This window comes from Protopterus annectens, chromosome 15.part0, assembly GCF_019279795.1.
Source record: "Protopterus annectens isolate FY-2018-M chromosome 15.part0, PAN1.0, whole genome shotgun sequence".
Taxonomy (NCBI): Eukaryota; Metazoa; Chordata; order Ceratodontiformes; family Protopteridae; genus Protopterus; species Protopterus annectens.
Window position 1 is genome coordinate 640,050,841 of NC_056749.1, and position 18,870 is coordinate 640,069,710.

Below are 18,870 nucleotides of genomic sequence, written 5' to 3' on the forward strand. Positions count from 1 at the left end.
AATGGACATGCTCCACCTCAAAAAATCCAAATCCAACAAAACCACTAGAGCAAGCGACTTAAACCTTAGCATGGATATAAATAGGATGTGCTGGAGGGATAGATTTATCACTCAGAGACTCCCTATGCTGTGGAATAAAATCCCGGTCCATGTGAGGCAGAGCACCTCGCTGGCTCTGTTCAAGAGAAATCTTGACCTGTGGATGGGAGATCGTAGGTTTACCCCGGGAATCATCTCTGTGTCACTGCTGGACAGAGGCACAACAAACTAATGGGTACAGTATTTTTTCATATAAGGGGTGGCGTAAGCCACAAAACTTTGGGCTAGGCTTATAAATGCCTTAGGGCAGATAGCCTAGTATAAACCTATGAACCTATATCCTTTATTGGACACTGTATCCAGTGTGTTAAAGGACACCAAAACATTTTGAGTGACATACTCATGGTCCAATACGTTTGTACATAGATCTGGACTGCTTCTAGTGACTCTAGATATGACTTCACTTTTCACAGTTATACCGAAGGACCTAGGTATAGAATATATAACAGTTTTTTTTTTAACTCCGGTAGGTCGGTTTTCTAACAGTAAAGTATATTTGATTTGTGCTTTGCTGGAACTCGTACATGAAAATAACATTTTCATCTTTCATGACAAGTTCATTTTGCAGAAACTGGGAGTGGCAATGGGGACTGTCTGTGCTAATTCTTATGCTGACATGGTATTGACTTATTGGGAACATGAATTTGTGCAAAGTAACAATCCCTTTGCTAGTCATTTATGTTACTACAAACGATTTGTTGATCTTTTTGTTGTTTGGAGGGGGAAAGCTGAATCGTTGAGTCAATTTATTGAATATTTGCATTCAATTACAACATTTCTTTGTTTTTTGCAGTACTCTGAATCTAGTATTAACATTTTGGATGTATGTGTTAGAATGGATGAACTTAAGAAGTTTAGTACAGCTATTTACAAACAAAAAAACATGCATATGTAATCATTTATTACAAAAAAATCAAGTATGCACCCACGACACATATCCAAAAATGTGCTTAAAGGCCAATTTTTATGAACTATGAGGTTGCATGACAAGGAAGATGAAGCACAGGCTGTACTAGGTCAGATGGCTTTTGACTTCACTGATAGAGGCTCTACAGAGTCTGAAGTATATAAAACTATGGATGAAGTCTATGCCCTTAAAGATTCACTTGCGCAACCTTATTTCTCTACTCGAAATATTAGTTCAGAAAAACTAACAATAATATACAATCAGTTTCCGATGCCCCTCACGTATTCCAGTAATGTTGGTGAGTTGTGTAATGTTTTTAAAAAACATTGGTCTGTACTCTTGATGGATGATGCTGTAGCTGACTCTGTTGGTCCTGTGCCTAAATTTTCTTTTAAAAACAATCTCTCCCTGAAACATCAACTGTGATATAAAAATTAACATGTTAAATCTCAAATCAGGGCTGAGAGATTAGGTACTTTTTCTTGCCGGCATTGTCCTGCCTGTAGTTTTATTAGTAATACTACTACTCTCTACCCAAAATTTATGACTAGGAGGTTGGAACTGAAATGCTTTGCAAGTTGCAACACTGAGAATGTGGTTTATCATGGTACCTGCATGACCTGTGATTGATACCATATTGGCAAAACTAACCGTAGTTTAAGGGCAAGACATTTGGAACATGCAGGTGATATCAAGAAAGGTAAACAAACTAATGCACTGACCAAGCATGTTACTGAAAATGGGAATGAATTAGAAGTTATGTACATACCATAACGTTCCATGTTAGTTGTCTTCTCTCGCCTTCTTTCTTGCTGAATGGGTCCGGAGCCGATCCTCGGCTCCGACTCGGCACTTTCTTAGCTTGAGAACTCCTTTTACCAGCTCGAGGCAACCCTATATCCCATGATGCAAGGCGGGACTACCTCAGATCTCGTTTGGTAGCTAACATACCCTGCTAAGGAAAAACCTAGAACACCTAGGAAACAACAACTCCTAACAAATGACTCTCCTACCTAAGAGTCAGGAGAGAACAACCTGAGAAGAGGAGACTTTTCAAGATCTGTCCAGGCCAGGGGGAAGGAGGGAGGGACGCAAGGCGAGAGAAGACAACTAACATGGAACGTTATGGTATGTACATAACTTCTAAATGTTAAGTTGTCAATCTCGCCTTCATTCTTGCTGGATGGGACCGCGTCCCTAGCACCTGTATCCTGGGTGGCTCAATGGAACAGACTCTTGAGAACTGTGGAACCAAAACTGGCCCTGTCTCTGGAGGCCAAATCTAATTTATAATGAGAGACAAAAGTATGAGGTGTAGCCCAAGTAGCTGCTGCACAAATGGTATCAATGGGTAGCCTTATCCTGAAAAGCTGCAGAAGTGGATAGACTCCTAGTTGAATGTGCTTTCGGTTTAGAAGGTAGTTGTTTGCCCCTGAGCGAGTACACATAAGAAATGGTGGAAGACAACCACCTAGATAAGGTCACCTTAGAAACTGGAAGACCTTTCCTGTTTTCTGCATAGGAAACAAATAATTGGTCAGATTTCCTGAACTGTTTAGTTCTATGCAAATAGTACCTGAGTTGACGATGGACATCCAAAAAATGAAGCTTTTGTTCAGCTCTGTCCGAGAAGTTTGGGAAAAAGACTGGTAGTTCAATGGATTGATTGATATTAGTTTGCGAAACAACTTTAAGAAGAAAAGACGGGTTAGTTCTTAAGGATACCCTGTCCTTGTGAAAAATCAATTAAGGGGAAAGGATACAGAGAGCTTGAATTTCGGAAACCCTTCTGGCTGAAGTGATCGCCAGTAAGAATATAGTTTTCCAAGTCAATAACTTCAAGGAACATGAAGCAGACGGTTCGAAAGGTGGTAAGATCAAGGATGCCAACATTAAGTTCAGATCCCATTGTGGAGGAGGATGTTTTATTGGCGGCTTGAGAAGAAAAACTCCTCTCAGAAAGGCTTTGCATAGTCTATGTGACATAATGTTATGATCTTGAAATCTGACATGATACTTGGAAATGGCCGCCAGTTGGACTTTAACTGTTGAAGAGGAAGACCCTGACTGAAAAACTTCAGCCAGGAAATCTAAGACAGAATGCACAGGAGCAGTAAAAGGGTCAATGTGTCTGGAGCTTGCCCAAATGGAAAAACGTCGCCACTTGCTAGCATATACGGTTCTGGTGGACGACTTCAAAGAAGCTACTAAAATATCTCTGACTGGATCAGAGATCATAGGAAGCCTGGCTAGGGAAGGAAGTGGAGCAACCAAGCAGTGAGGTTGAGAGAATGAATGGCCCGGTGCCGTTGACCCGACTGATGGGTCAAAAGATCCAGAACTGGGTCCAGATGCCAAGGTCGCACCAGGAGGTGACGATGCAGAGTCGGGAACCAAATTTGTCGAGGCCAGTAAGGGGCAATGAGAATCAATTTGGCCCTCAAAACGGTGGCTTTCTGAATGACTTGTGGAATCAAAGGAAAGGGCGGAAAAGCATAAAGAAGTCCCCGGGGCCAATCCTGTATTAGAGAGTCTCTCAGGGGTTGACCTGGTAGGGGAAGAAGTCGGGGCACTTGTTGTTTTGGGGCGTAGCAAAAAGATCGCAACAAGGTGTTCCCCACTTCAGAAAAATCTGGTCCACTACAGATTGATTGAGAGACCACTCGTGAGGCATGAGAATGGATCTGCTCAGCCTGTCCGCCAATAGGTTGGACCTGCCGGGGATGTGCGTTGCTATCAGAAACCGATGAGAGGAGATTGCCCATTGCAAAAGTCTGAGAGCTTCTCGACACAATGGATAGGACCTGGTCCCGCTTTGCTTGTTGATGTACCAGACCAGGGACATGTTGTCCGTTTGCACTGCAATAGTCCCCGCGGGAAGAAAGTCGTTGAGGGCTTGCAACGTTAAAAGCACCGCTCTCATCTCCAGGACATTTATGTGCAGATGGTATTCTATGGGCTGCCACGTCCCGTGGACCATCCTGCCCTGATAATGCCCCCCCCCACCCTATCAGAGAGGCATCCGTAGTGACTGTGGCAACCGGAGGAGGGGGAACAAAAGGTCGGCCCTGGTGAAGTAGAGGGGAAGATATCCACCAGTTTAGATGAGCTCTGCACGATTGTGTGACTAAGATCTCGTGCTTCATCGGAAGACTGTGGAACGACCACTGAGTGAATAACATCCACTGCAGTAGACGCATGTGGAAGCGAGCCAGAGGAAGAAGAACAATGGCCGCAGCCATAAGACCTAGAACTTTTAGAACCAATCTGGCTTTGACTCTTCTGCTCTGCAATAACACTCGAACAAATTTTTGGATGTCCAAGATTCTTTGATCTGTTAGTCTGGCTGACAACTTGACGGTGTTTAATTCTGCGCCTATAAAGGTGATAGATTGGCAAGGCCGCAGAGAAGATTTTTCGAAATTCACTGAAATTCCCAAACTTTTGCAAAGCTGTAGAGTGAAGTCCCTGGTCTGAAGAAGCTGATGCTTGGTGGTGGCGGAGAGGAGCCAGTCGTCCAAATAAGGAAACACCTGGAATCCCTGACGTCTCAGGTGAGCTGCGACCACTGCCATACATTTGATAAACACTCTGGGGGCTGAAGTGAGGCCAAAGGGCAGGGCTCTGAACTGATAATGACTGGTCCCTAGCCGAAAGCGGAGAAACCTTCTGGAGCACCTGTGGATCTTTATGTGATAGTACGCGTCCTGAAGGTCTATCGAGCACATCCAGTTGTCCTTGCCCAGAAAGGGCAAAATGGACTGAAGCGTGACCATCCGGAATCTTGCCTTCTTGACAAATCTGTTTAGATTGCTTAGGTCTAGTATAGGTCTCCAATCTCCCGTCCTTTTGGGGACCAAAAAGAATCTGGAGTAGACGCCGGATCCTACTTGGTCTGCTGGAACCGTCTGAATGGCCCTTTTTTGTAGGAGCTTTGTAACCTCCTGTTCTGCCAAATCCCTTTGACCGGGTGAGATGTCTGGAAGGGATTGGTAAGGTACGGGATACCTTTCGAAGGGGATTTTGTAACCCTCGGATATTATCGACTGTACCCACATATCTTGTGAAAGGGAACGCCAGGCTATTGGGTACAGTGAAATCCTTCCCCCGACTGCCTCCAAGGGTGGACAGTCGGGCAACACCTCAGGGATGCTGAAAGGGCTTCTCAGGGAGAGACTCTCTGTTGCCCTGGTTCTGAGGACCCCCTCTGCCCCTAGGGCAGCGTCTATTATTGTTACCCCCTCTGCCTCTGGGGGTAAACTGCCCACGTGTGTCCGGCGCAGCTCCTTGGGCTTTGCGGAACCACATCTTTCCTCCCTTCTGACCCTTGGGGTAGGGTCTGGAAGGGGTGGAAAAATGGACTCCAACGGCAGAAAGAGTTTTGCCGTCCTGCTCACACCTGGTCAAGGTTTCCTTCACCTGTGGTCCGAACAAAGCCGAACCATCAAAGGGGGTATTGGTGAAGGACGCCTTAAAGGGGTCCGCAAAATTACAAAGCCACATCCAGACTTGACGTCTAAGAGCCACTCCTGTGCCTGCGGCCCTGCTCGCTCCATCAGCCGCATAGGATATGAGCCGCATGGAGGAGTTGGTCAATGAATTCAGGATTGCTAGCTGTGAGGCAATCTTTTCCTGTGCCCCAGCAGCAGAAGGATCCTGGACCACTTCACCTAGTTCCTTGAGAATATCTCTTTGAAGCCTGGTGAAGTGACAGAGGTAATTCAGCGAACGCATAGCAAAGGTCGCTGAAGAAAACATCCGCTTTCCATACCTGTCCATGGTCCTAGAATCTTTGTTAGGAGGATGGACAGGTACTGAAGGATCCGCAAGTTCCTTCTTGGTGGCCCCCGCCACCACCATAGCATCCACAGAGACGCCCTTGGAAAGAAACTGCTTGTCTGCAGGGGCTGTAATAAATTTGGATGGTCTCCTGGGGACCGGTTCCACAGAATCTGGAGCTGCCCACGCCTTTCGAGCCACTACCTGCATAAGTGGGTCGAAAGGCGGAGACACCCAGGAGGTGGAGGGTCGGGATCCAAAAGCCTCCAGGTATACCGACTCATCCTCGGAGGGATCAATGGAGGGCCAATTCCCCCTCTGTTTGAGGAGCTCAAGGATGTCTGAAAAAGAGACATCCTCAGAGGGGAACCGTGGGGAACCCTCAGACTCATCTAAGTCGGTATCAGATGTTGTCGACTCGGGGGAGTCCGTGTGTTTCCTCTTACATGTCCTCTTCCGAGGAGGTTCTCCTGTAGGATCGGGGGAAACCTCGGAAGAGGAAGATATTCCCAATGGGGAAACCTGGGGCGATGGATCCCTGGGCCTGGGAGCAAGAGGCTGGCAAGAGGCGTCTACAGGCACCGAAGAGGGAGGAGCTAAAGGGATGGACTGTTGACCTGGCTCAGGCACCAGGACACTCCTCATCACCTCAAAGGCTCCCCTCCCCGGGAGGCCGGAATACTCCCGTTCCGAAGAAATAGGAATTCCCGGCTCCACTGAGAGGGAAGGCTCCGAGGCCGATGTCGGTGCCGAGCTTACCAAAGCCGAAGCCCCGAGAGGGAGAGCGGGGTCGGACAAGGGTCCGATGCCACTAGCCCCCTCGGAGCCGACAAGGGAAACCCGACGACCGGATCCCTCCAAGGAAGGTATCATGGAAGAGATCGGAGCCGAGGACGACGGAGCCGAAGAGGGATGTATCGGTTCCGGCGCCGACACGGTCACTGTCCCGAGAAGCTCCGGCTCCGAACTCTGGAGGAGAGTCGGAGGAGGAAGTTCAAGGGGTAAAGCAATAGCCGAAGTCTGCTGAGACGGGCTATGGAGCATTTGGGCTAGTGCCTGAGACTTCAGCAGTCTGCTTACCACCCTCTCTAAGTCGTGGTCAGACAGCCTGGAAGATCTCGAAGATCGGCTCCGATGACTCTGCTCCGACAAAAGAGGAGATCTCGGTGCCGAATGGATACTCTCCAACGAAGGGGACCGAGATCTCTTTCGGGACGAAGTCATCGGAGCCGAAGTCCCCTGAGTTCCAGATGGAGCCGAAGGTTTCTCGGCTCCGATACTGGATAAGGTGTCGGCTCCAGCCGGAGCCGACAAGGCAACAGTAGATTGGGTGTCGGAACCGATCGGAGCCGACCCCACTACTTTAGAAGCAGAAATATCGGCTCCAGCCGGAGCTGATTTCGGCTCCGACGGAGCCGAAGCCACCGGAGGAGGCTTAGACACTGTAGCCTGAACCTTCGGAGGCTTAGAAGGTTTACTGGACCCTGTTTTAGAGGGAGAACTCTGGCTTAAGTAAGCCACGGAGGATCAATTTATTCCTCCTTTCCTGCAGGACTCTCTGGCTAAAAGAGTGACACAAAGCACAGGAGTCCTGCAGGTGCAAAGGCCCCAGGCAGTAAACACAAGAAGTGTGACCGTCTGTCAGAGACATTTTCTGACAGCACGAGTCACACTTCTTGAAGCCTGAGACCTTGCCTTCCTTAGACATAGTCCTAAAGGAAGAAGTCACACACACACTCCAACAACCACACAATTAATCCCCAAACACACAGACACACAGGTAGGGATTAAACAAGGGGGTCTAGGCCTACTGAAAACTCTTTTAAACTTATAAGAAAGGAATTTAAAAGTTTTTAACTATAAGGGAAATAGGGTGGGCTGTAGAAATACTACACACTATAAAAAGGGAAATAAGGGAGAAATAAACCCCTGACTAAACTTTCTGAAGTATTAACTTACCTCTGCTGGCAAAAAGGAGACCTCTTTCGCTAAGCGGCAAACGAGATCTGAGGTAGTCCCGCCTTGCATCATGGGATATAGGGCTGCCTCGAGCTGGTAAAAGGAGTTCTCAAGCTAAGAAAGTGCCGAGTCGGAGCCGAGGATCGGCTCCGGACCCATCCAGCAAGAATGAAGGTGAGATTGACAACTTAACATCATACATTTAAGTTTGCTGTTCTGGAAGTGCTATGTGAAAGTCTGAGGCTTGGTGATTTAGTGACTGACAGAATGTGCAGAACTAAGGTGGATTGTCAGTCTAACTGCTGACAAACACCTAGGCTTGAATGGGCGTGTTTCCATTAAACCTGTTTTAAAAGGGAGAAAATTACTTCACTGAACTTTTTAATTAGATATGTCGTGATTTTTATATATAAATGGTTATCTTGACTGTTTTTATTGCAAGTCTGATGAAGCAGCAGTTTTGCTGTGAAAGCGCTAACTTTGTACATTAAATCCACTGTTTTATATCTGTTGGTCGGCTTTATATTTTTATTTATGATGTGAGGTATTGCCATCCATGCCAGGGAGAACAGGGCAATGCATGTGTAAAACATGCCAGCATAGTTAGCTGGAGTTTTGTAAATAGTTTTGTGTCATCTGACTATCACAATGACTTGTACAGATGCTTGTGTTAAAAATGTACCAACAGTGTTATAACTGATTAAGTGTTTATGTTTAAACAATGAATTCTGGAAGGGAGGAGTACAGGTTCTTGAAATTCTTCCTTACCTTTCAGTTACTGCAACAGTTCTTGGCAAAGCGCTGTGTGTGTATTGTACTACAATCAGGTGATCAAAAGTGATGTCATTCTATAACCAGTGCCGCCGAGGATGGAATTCTCACAGCAGCCTGTTTTGTTTTGCTTTCTTTGGAACCTTATATAAGACATGTCCGTTATCGCAGTCAGTTGTTCAGTTCAGTTCAGTTAGAAGACCATCACCTTGCTTTGTGGAAGTAAGCATCTCAGCATCCTATCTCACCTTGCTGTATTAAGTTAGCTAAGGAAAGAATAGTTGTGTAAGACCTTATCATAAAAATAGATGTCCTTCTCTTCTATGTTGCAGTATTCATAACAGTAGGGAGTAGCTGCCTGCAGCGCTACCATCCGGCCAGTATACCAAAGTCTTTGTCCTGGAGGGTACGTGTGACGTCGGCTATGAGGGCCATAAACCAGCATTAGGTATAAAGGTGACGTCTGCACATACCCTCCTAAGAATAGTTTCTGCTGCATATACTAGTGCCCCTGAGGTTTTTCAGGAGGGTCCTAACTGAGACCTTTAGACTTGCATGCCTGCTAGAGCCAGGGCAGTAGTAAGGCTATGTAGGTAGATACTTGGGGAAGAAGAAGGCCACATGTGTTCATAAAATACCTGCTATAGCAGAAGCAAGAAACAGGGGGTAGGAGGGTGGGAATTAATACTGCAACATACAAGAGAAGGACATCTATGGTTATGGTAAGGTCTTACACAACTATTCTATGTCCTTCTATTCTGATGTTGCAGTATTCATAACAGTAGGGAGAGTACCAGAGCTTTACGTCTGATCCTGGGAGGAGTAAGGGTTTCCGTGGTCCAGGAGATCCTGTAGGATAGTTCTGGCAAAACCAGCTCTAGCATGGGATGCCATGTCCAGCTTGTAGTGTTTGGTGAAGGTGTGCACTGAGGAACAAGTGGCTGCCTCTAAAATAGAAAGGGAATCAATGCCTTTGAAAAAGGCAGAAGAGGAGGCAGCTGCTCTGGTGGAATGTGGTTTGATACTGCTTTGTAAGGATTTTCCATGGTGGGAGTAACAGAAGGAGATGGACTTGGAGATCCATGAGGCAATGGTTTGCTTAGATACAGCTTTCCCTAGTGCTCTGGGACAGAAGGAAACAAATAACTGTTCTGATGTCTTTGGTTTTGTCTAGGTAATATCTTAGTTGTCTATGCACGTCCAGAGAGTGAATGGTCCTCTCTGAAGCATTTTGAGAATGGGGGTAGAAGACAGGTAGGTTAATGGTTTGACTCAACAAGAGTTCATTAACTACCTTGGGCATGAAGGAGAGGTTGGTCCTGAGCACCACTCTGTCCCTGTGAGAGACAAGGTAGGGGGATGTGGTCATCAGGGCTTGGATCTCCGAATCCCTCCTGTTTGATGTAAGGGCAACTAGCAAAACTGTTTTGAATGTACAAAATTTCAGAGAAACAGAATGTGCTGGTTGAAAAGGAGATAGTGTTAGCTTCTCTAATACAAAGTTTAGATCCCATGGAGGAGGGATGGGTTTCCGTGGGGGTGTGATGTGGAAGACTCCTCTTAAAAAGAGTTTGACTTGCAATACGGATGCCAGGGAAGGTGAAATGGGCAGAGAGGCAGAGATGGCAGACAAGTGGACTTTGATCGAGGAATATGTCAGTCCTGTTTGGAGTAACTCACACAAGTAGGTCAGGACACTAGGGATGGGGGTAGTGAGGGGGTCCTGTTTATTCCTGTAACACCAATTGGAGAATCTGAGCCATTTAGCCACGTAGTTTCTCCTAGTGCTGGGTTTTCTGGCCTCCTGCAGAACATTATGTATGTCCTCTGAGTAAAGGTGTCTGTAAGGGATCAGGATTCTATCACCCATAAGGTCAGTTTTAGACTGTTCACCTGCGGGTGTAGCAGAAACCCCTTGTTCTGTGTGAGCAGGTCTATCCGGTGGGGTAACCTGTGGTGACTGCCCTTGGCTAAAGAAAAAAGGAGGGGAAACCAATGCTGTCTTGATCAAAAGGGGGTCACCAGTAGGATTTCTGGTTTGTCCCTCTGAATTTTCAGGAGGACTTTCTGGATCAGAGTGAAAGGGGGGAAGGCACACAGCAACATCTCCTCCCATGAAAAGAAGAAGGCGTCCACTTTCCACGCTTGTGGGTGTGGGTTCCTTGTGCAGAATTTGGGCATCTGCCTGTTGTCTGGGGAGGCTAAGAGGTCTGTTCGTGGAATACCCCACCTGTGTATCAGGTCTAGGAAAACCTCCCTCTGTAGCATCCATTCGTGAGAGGGGGCTGAGGTCCTGTTGAGTGCGTCTGCCATCACATTCTGAGAGGGGATATACATGGCCAACAGGTGTACTCTGTGGGAGTCTGCTAGATTCCAAATCTGAATGGCCAGTCTGCATAGAGGGTAAGACCTGGTCCCTCCTTGTTTGTTTATGTACCACAGAACTGTCACATTGCCTGGGATTACCTTTAAATTTCCTGACAGGACAGAGGATTCGAATGTTAGTAGGGCTAACAGCAAGGCTCTCATTTCCTTAATGTTGATGCAGTCTTTTACTCAGAGTGGACCATTTGCCTTGTACTGAGAGGTGGTGTTGATTTGTTTGCAACACTGTCCCCCCACCCTAGGTCCGAAGCAACGATGTAAAGGCATTGAAGTGGAGGTGGGGTCTGAAGGTGAAGCCCTGGGTTGGTCTGTATTGCAGATATCCACCATTGGATCTCCCTCTTTAAGCAAGGGAGGAGTGGAAGGGACACATCCAAGGGTTTGAATGTTGGTTCCATAGATTTTTCAGAACACACTGAATTGTTCGCATGTGTAGTCTTGCCAAAGGCAGTATGTGTATAAGGGATGCCACGTGGCCTAATAGTTTCAGAAATTCCCGAGCTGTCAGAAAGGTTCGGGAAAGGATCTGGTTGAAGCACAGACAGAGTTCCTGAATCCTTTGGTCCGGTATGAAGGCTTTCATTGCAGTCTGTGCATAGTCTGCATCCCAGAAAAAACATGTCCTGAGAAGGAGTTAGGTGAGATTTTTCTACATTTATAGTAAACCCCAGAAGAGAGAGGGTGTGTGAAACCTGCTGCAAATGGAGGAGTAGGAGTTGGTGGTCTTGGTGCAGGATAAGGAGGTCGTCTAGGTAGGGATATATTTGCCTACCCTGTGTCCTGCAATGGGCAATGAAGGGAGCTAGACAACTGGTGAACACTCTGGGGGCTGTGGACAGACCAAAGGGCAAAGCAGAGAACTGAAAATGGCAGGAGCCTATAGAAAATCTCAGAGATTTCCTGTAGTCCGGATGAATGGGGATGTGTAGGCAGGCATCCTTGATATCTAGAGCCACCACGAAGGCTGGGGAGAATTAGAGGCAGGAGAATAGGTAAGGTTATCATTTTGAAGCCTGGTACGAGAATAAAAAGATTGAAAAAGGAAAGATCCAGGATAGGCCTCCAGGGACTCTCTTTTCCTGGGCCCCAGGAATATTCTGGAGTAGAACCCAGAGTTCTTTTGAGGGGTGGGAACTGGTTCAATGGTGCCTTGGTTTAGGAGTTGTTGAACAATGGGTGGTAATAGGTGAATCTGTTTTTTTGGTGGTTGTGGAATGCCCTGAAAGAGTGGGAGTATCCACCAAGTCATGTAATATCCTCTCTGGATGATGGAGAGGACCCATCATTCTTTTGTAGGTTTCAGCCAGGAGGGGAAGGAGAGAGTGAGATGGAGGGATAGGGGAGTTTCTGGATGTAGGGTGCGTGAGTCACAGTGGAGGGGGCCTGGGATGGTCAGGCTGTCTCCAAAAGGGAGTGGCAGAAGATCTTGAGGACAGTCTTGGAGTAGAAGTCTTTCTCAGCTACCTGCATCCCTTGGATTGTTGTGTAGAGGAAAAGGATTCCCTTCATACAAAGGATGGTTTTGGGGGGTAGTTTCTATGATATCTAGGAATGGGGGACACCAAAAGGTGTTTTAGATTTTGCAACTCTTTTCCCTTCTCTTGGAGGGGATTTGAGTAGCTCAGCAGGAGCATGTCCAAAAAGTGCCTTATTGTCTAATGGAGCATCCAAAAGTTTGGTCTGAACATTCATGGGGAGGGGTTGTTGCCATACCCTTAAATAAAGATGCAGCACTGATCCAGTCATCAATAAATTGCTTATTTTGCAGTTTTCCTTTATATTTATTTGCATATCCTCTAAGTGTTTCTGCCTGTGCTGAGACTTTTAGTTTATTATTTGCAATAGTGCATGATAGATGCTGATCTCTTCTGATACTGTGCATTGCTTTTATCACCTCTTTCTGAGTATTTTTGTTGATCTGTTCCCTCTTTTACACTTTTCTAACAGTGACACTTCTTGTCTTAATTGCTTTAATGCTTTCTCTATTCGATACTTCCATGGTGGCATTTGATTTCTTTCCTTCCCTTCCTGTCCTACGTTTTTGTGGCAAATCTTTATCTGTTATTAATTTAGCTGCAAAGTAACACGAATTTCTATGAACAGTTCTAACTGCTGTGTTCATTTGTTTTATCAAACGTCTAAGTTTTTGGGGCTTTATTGACTTTTAGTAGTCTGTTATTTTCATTGATCTTAATATGTCTGTCTCTATTAAATCGAGCAGCTGTTCTCTTTGATCATTTTCTTCTACACTGAGGGCACATCCTTTGTTCTCCATTTCCTGCGGGCATTCTACAAAACGTACCGAAGCATCTTCCTGTGTCACATTCTCTTCAGATTCATCCTATGTCATCCGTTGTCTTTCAGATGGGAACTCAATGGCCTATCACTCCACAACATTGACTGCATAAGAATTGCCACAGTTTCTTGTTCCTTCCCTTGCTGTGAAATTCTAAATTTACTTTTGTACTAGTTTCCTACAGAAGGCTCCAAAGTATCTTCATATGACAAATGATCAGATCTTTTTTAATCCACTGGTTTCTCCTTAATTTGGGGATCCATTACTCTATCCTGCTGTAATGTTATCAGAGTTAGATTTTCTATACTAAATCCTCACTTTGCAGGGAATCCAGAACCTCAGTTATTTCTTTAACTTCTCTGTTACTAATCCTCTTTTCTACTTTTCCTCTTCATTTTCTTATTTTTTGTATTGTAAAATTTTCCATATCTAGATGTTTTTGCCTGTATTTTCGACTTTTCTCAAAGCTATTATGACGGCACATAAATAACACAACTTACAAAGAAAAAACTGAATGACAATGCTGATACTATGAATTCTGAATTTGGTCTTTCTCTGCTCTATGCGAATTACTTTGTAGCAACAACATTAATTTTCCTTTATAAATGAATGCTTCTGCCAATGCACACAAGTTCTTCACTTTTATTACCCTAGTTTGCACAAGAACCAGTTAAGAAATAAAAGAAATGACTAGAGCATTACCTATGTGATTTATCTGTTGTTCACAAAATCTACAGTGCCTGATGCAGCTTGACATAATGTCATGGATTTATCACACATGTATATGGTTTTAGTCTTCCAATATGTTGTCATCCTGAAAAGAAAGTTGCTTAAGATGTAGAAGAAGAAGAAGAATAAATCCTCTTTAGCCATGCACAATTACAACCAATTACTGCAAAATGTTCTGCTCTTAAAACTATTCAGTATTTACTAGCATTCAACATTCAAGACAGTTTTTTTTCACTGGACAAACACTGAGAAACATAGATTCTTACTTTGGACCAGGAAAGATCAAGAAGATCTGCTGTATGTCCTTTGTATTTACAAAATGTCTGTTGTCTAAATGGAACACTTTTATCATCATCTCCTTCATCATTTGTGGTGTTTACCTAAAATTATAATAGCATTATTAATAATTTATCATCATCTGAAAGAAGTCAGGTTAAGATACTCAAATAACTCCACAAAAAGATATAAACTTTAACTAAATAAGAGTATGCAGTACTGAAGGTCTCAGGCAGCAGACTGTACGATACCTCCCAAACCATCTAATAATATGACAGAGATAGTTTCTTATTACAGTAAAACAGAAGGCAGCTGCATCTCTTCCTCAGATATGATGCCCGAAATAGTATCACTTCAGTATGACCAGCATAAACAACTTCTGCCCATCATAGAACTGTGAAGGCTAACAAAAAAAAGCTGTCAATCTAGTATGCCTTGGTAAAGTAGTTAATATCTTTTACCTACCCCTCATGTGTTCCATTCTCATTGTTCACCATCCATACTATGCCTTCTTGTCAACACCCTGGAACTGCTTTGCTTAGGTAGCTTTTTCAAATCATCCCCTACCTTTCATATGAAGATGAACCCTCTAATGTCTGGGTTGAACTATTAATCTGATAGTCAGGTACCCCCCTCCACCCACTGGCTTTCCTCTGGAGCTAGATGCCATCACAGTGCTCCAAAAGTGTTCCCAGGACCCATAGCAGGTCTCCCCTTTCTCTGCTATATTAAATAATAGATTTCACTCTTTTAACCAGTCCTCATATTCTTTGACCTCCATTTCCTTTATTACTCACATATTTTTTCAATGAATTTTCTAGAAAATCCTGACATCCTGAGCCCTGTATATGCACCAGAAATGAATGTCTGACTTGATCTCTAAAGAGATAATATAGCCCTTCTGTTATGGTGCCCATTTTCTTAAAGATACAGCTCAGCTCTCTCAGAGTGCTTCTGGTTGTTTGCTTCTTGTGATTACTGCCAGGCCACGGTCTTCTTCCCAATCTCTGTCTTTTTACAATCATTCTTTGCGGCCATTACTCCATAATGGAATATTAGAGCCCATGAAAAGTACTCTATATTTCACTGCAAATAAATAGTAAATGACATTTCTTTGCCCAATTTGACAGTCTCCTTTGTTCCTCTATCTACTTCCTCACTTATCTCATCAGGAAAAAGACTGATCATGTTCTCAATGCCCCTCACAATGCCAGATACAAATATGTCAAAATAGACCAGTTTCTGTGAAATCCGACTAATCACTCTTATAGCAGAGCCCTCTCAACTACTATTGCTTGTATTCCACCACCCGGCCACTCTCCTACCATTTAGTCAACTTCTCTCCTACTCAAAAAATAGTTTATCTGGCCTATAATTCCCCAAAGAGGAATTGAGTCAATTTAAGGCACACATCATCAAACAGGTTTCTTTTGTCAACCTTCAGTGTAACACAGTCATAAAAGTAAATCAGGTTAGAAGAGACTTCACCCATTTTGCTACAAACCCATGTTGACATTCATTCCCCAAACTGCTTTTCTCCAGGAAAGCAACTAGCCTTTTCTTCAGAATCTTCTCTATGGCTGTCTATATTACTGAGGTCAGGTTTATGGGTTTGCAGTTTACTAGGACAATTTTAGTCACCCCTTTGTGGATACAGACTGCTATAGTCACACTACAATCCTCTGAAATATATCCACTGCTGAGTGACAACTGAAGAGTTGTCAGGAAATCTACATAGATCTATCAAGTTTTTAGGGATTCTGGGAAATGGGCTTCCAAAATGCGTGCACACTAATCAACAGCTTAATTTCAGCTCTCCTAGTGTGCAAAAAAAACTTTGAAATAAGAGGCAGTAGTTCTGTCAGCTTGAGTAAAATTCAGTTACTGGCTAGTAAGTACACTGCCTGGATGCCAACAAATAAGAAATTTAGGGAACCTGAAAGAAAATCAACTAGAAAAGGTGATGAGAAAACGCAATGTCTAGGAAGAATCCTGCAGCTGTTCAACAAAAAGCAGTTCAAGCTCCAGCTTTGGTACGAGAGATGGCTTCCAGTAATTTACAGGAAAAATACTCAGATCCGACTAAAATATATGAAACATAGAAGGAATATATCAACTTAAATAACAAAAGGCTGGAAAAAAATAGAATAAGCTTTTGACTAGCTATTCAGATGAACTGATAAAAACTGAAAAAATCAGAGGTTGAAATGAAGAAAAGGCTGGCTGAGTACGAGACTTGCCAAGAAGATCAGTTTCAAAAAATGGTAGCATTAGAAGATAGAGCACACAGAGAAAACTCAAGATTTTCTGCTGTACCAGAAAAACTGGAAAGAACAGACTGTGTTAATTTTATGAAAGCGCAGATAAGCAACTGGACTGGCATTCCACAGCAGGGTTTTTAATCAAAAAGGAGCATCAAGCACTAAATGCTAAACCTAAATAATAAAGTATCACATACTTCAAACTTGGTCATGAGAAAGCAGCAAAGACCTGTAGTAATACAGATGCAATAATACCAGTGAAAAGAGTTGATTCTGACAAAATTGTGGCAGAAGGGTGAAGTATTAAATACTGGAGTTGAGTGTTTGTGGAAAATGATTATTCACTGTTCACCAGACAGAAGATAAGCAAATTTATCTCAGCAATCAGGGAATGTCAAGAGGCATGAGATTTTAGCTGTTGTATCCAGCTATCTTCAGAATGTTTTTTTCTTGGACGATCAAAGAAAATTTTGATGCAGATCAGTCTAAGGAGGAAATAAAGTTTATCCAACAAAAAGTGAAGTATCAAACAGAAGGGGGCTATGCTTCTCATATTTCTGATAAAAAAGCTCATAGACAGACTTTGCCAATGAAACCTTTTCCAATATTCCAAAGGAAAATGCTTGAGAGACTCAGAAAAGCACAGGAGTTGACTAGAAGAATTGGAAGTACCTTGGACTTGAACCAGAGTCTGATGTTGGGAGATGGAGCTGAACAGGAAGAAGACCAGCAACACTGAAATTAGTGAATAAATGTGAGATTCTAAAGTAACAATCACATTTGTGAAATATGGCTTTGCAATAAGAAAAGCATAGAAAGACTATTCTATGCCATTACTCTTTAGAAGGACACAGAAGGGGAGAAAAATAACTGAAAGCAAACTAAACTTTGTTCTTAACAATATTTGCATAGAACACTTCTTGATATTATCTGTATGTTACACAGTAAAGCAAATTTGTGTGTTATGTAGTCAGGGGTATCTTAAATGTGGGTGAGTCTTTTCAGTGACTGTTGTATGTGAAAAAGATATTAAAGTAAAGAGATTTTTTTTAGTTTTAAGAAATACAGGCATTACTATGTAAAAAGAGAAGTATGGACAAAAGCAAGTTTATGTTAACATGCTGTAATCCTGTGCGGTTGGAGTGGAGGATGGGGTGGAAAAGTGCACTGATTATATATAGGGTTAAGATGTTTTCTCTTATTTTTGCATCACTGAATGTCTGGATTAATGCCCTTGGCGTAATCTAAAAATAAGTATTTTCTGTAAGCAAGCAGTCTTGAAAAACAAGACAAAATGATGAATGCCAAAAGAAGTGCTAAGTTTCTTACATATAGAATAATATTAGCCTGTTTTTTTTTCCTTTAGTAAATGCTCATTGTGTTATGTTGTCTTAAGCTGAAGGCAGTTGTACATTCAGTTCTTATGTTTCAATGGAAATTAGCTGTATGCAGGTGAAAGCAATTAATCTTCAGAGTTCTGAGCATTGTTTGCTTAGGGAAATGGAAAATTTAAAGATGCATGCAGTATGGTAAAAAAATAAAGTTTGAAATTATTGGAAGTGAGTAAGATAGAGCACTTTCTCTAGCAGCTTTATTACATTAATGCATTTAATAGAACAGTGTATAATTTATTTTTATTAAAAGATGGCCAGTGCACTTTTTCTTAAGGCTAAACGTTAATGTTTACTGAAAGCATACTTGTTGTTTGTCACATCTGAGAGGCAAACAATGATAAGAAAGACAGCAATCAATCTATGTGGGAGGATAGGCTATAACATGTACATTAGCATGGGTAACTTTAATTTTAGGTTAGGCAATGCCTGCAGGTGCAGCTGTTGATTTGGGGCAATTGTTTCTATCAGGAGTTTCAAACTTCATTTTTTTAAATATGTACATACTTTTTTTGTGTTTGTTCAAAGTAAATAAGTTATGGAGTGATCTGTAAATGTAATTAGATATTTGTTTGAGGGTTTTCACTAAAAGAAAGTCTTGAAAAATATGACACAGGTTCAAATGGAGATAAGAAACAACTGTATAAAAGATCAACCCGATGCAAGTAACACAAATGTTGGCTACATACATTCTAAAAAGCTCCTGTGTGTAACAGGTGGGAAAATTATTTCTTTCATAATAGCTACGCAATCCATATTACTTTGGAACACAGACAGACTTACATTTACAGACAAAAAGGTAAGAGTACTAAATTATATTACGAAATGCAGCGTGCAAACAGCAATGCTGCAGGAAGTACATCTGGAAAAAAATCTGCTTGAGAATTTAATAAAAATGATTTCATGGTGGATATTCAGCAGACTGCCAGGGGCAAAGGAAAAGGGGAGCAATTTATACAAACAGCTAGAACAGCTCCAAGAGTGATAGAAGACTGAAGAAAAGATAATAATGGTAGA

General features: G+C 43.1%; 1 protein-coding gene across 1 annotated transcript in view; it reads right to left on the reverse strand.

Moving 5' to 3' along the window:
• Window positions 1-18,870, reverse strand: part of WDR44 (WD repeat domain 44) — a 1,972,396-nt gene that overhangs the window by 418,183 nt on the left and 1,535,343 nt on the right. The window contains 1 exon segment of the mRNA XM_044057470.1: window positions 14,192-14,305. Coding sequence (XP_043913405.1) covers window positions 14,192-14,305 — 114 coding nt within the window.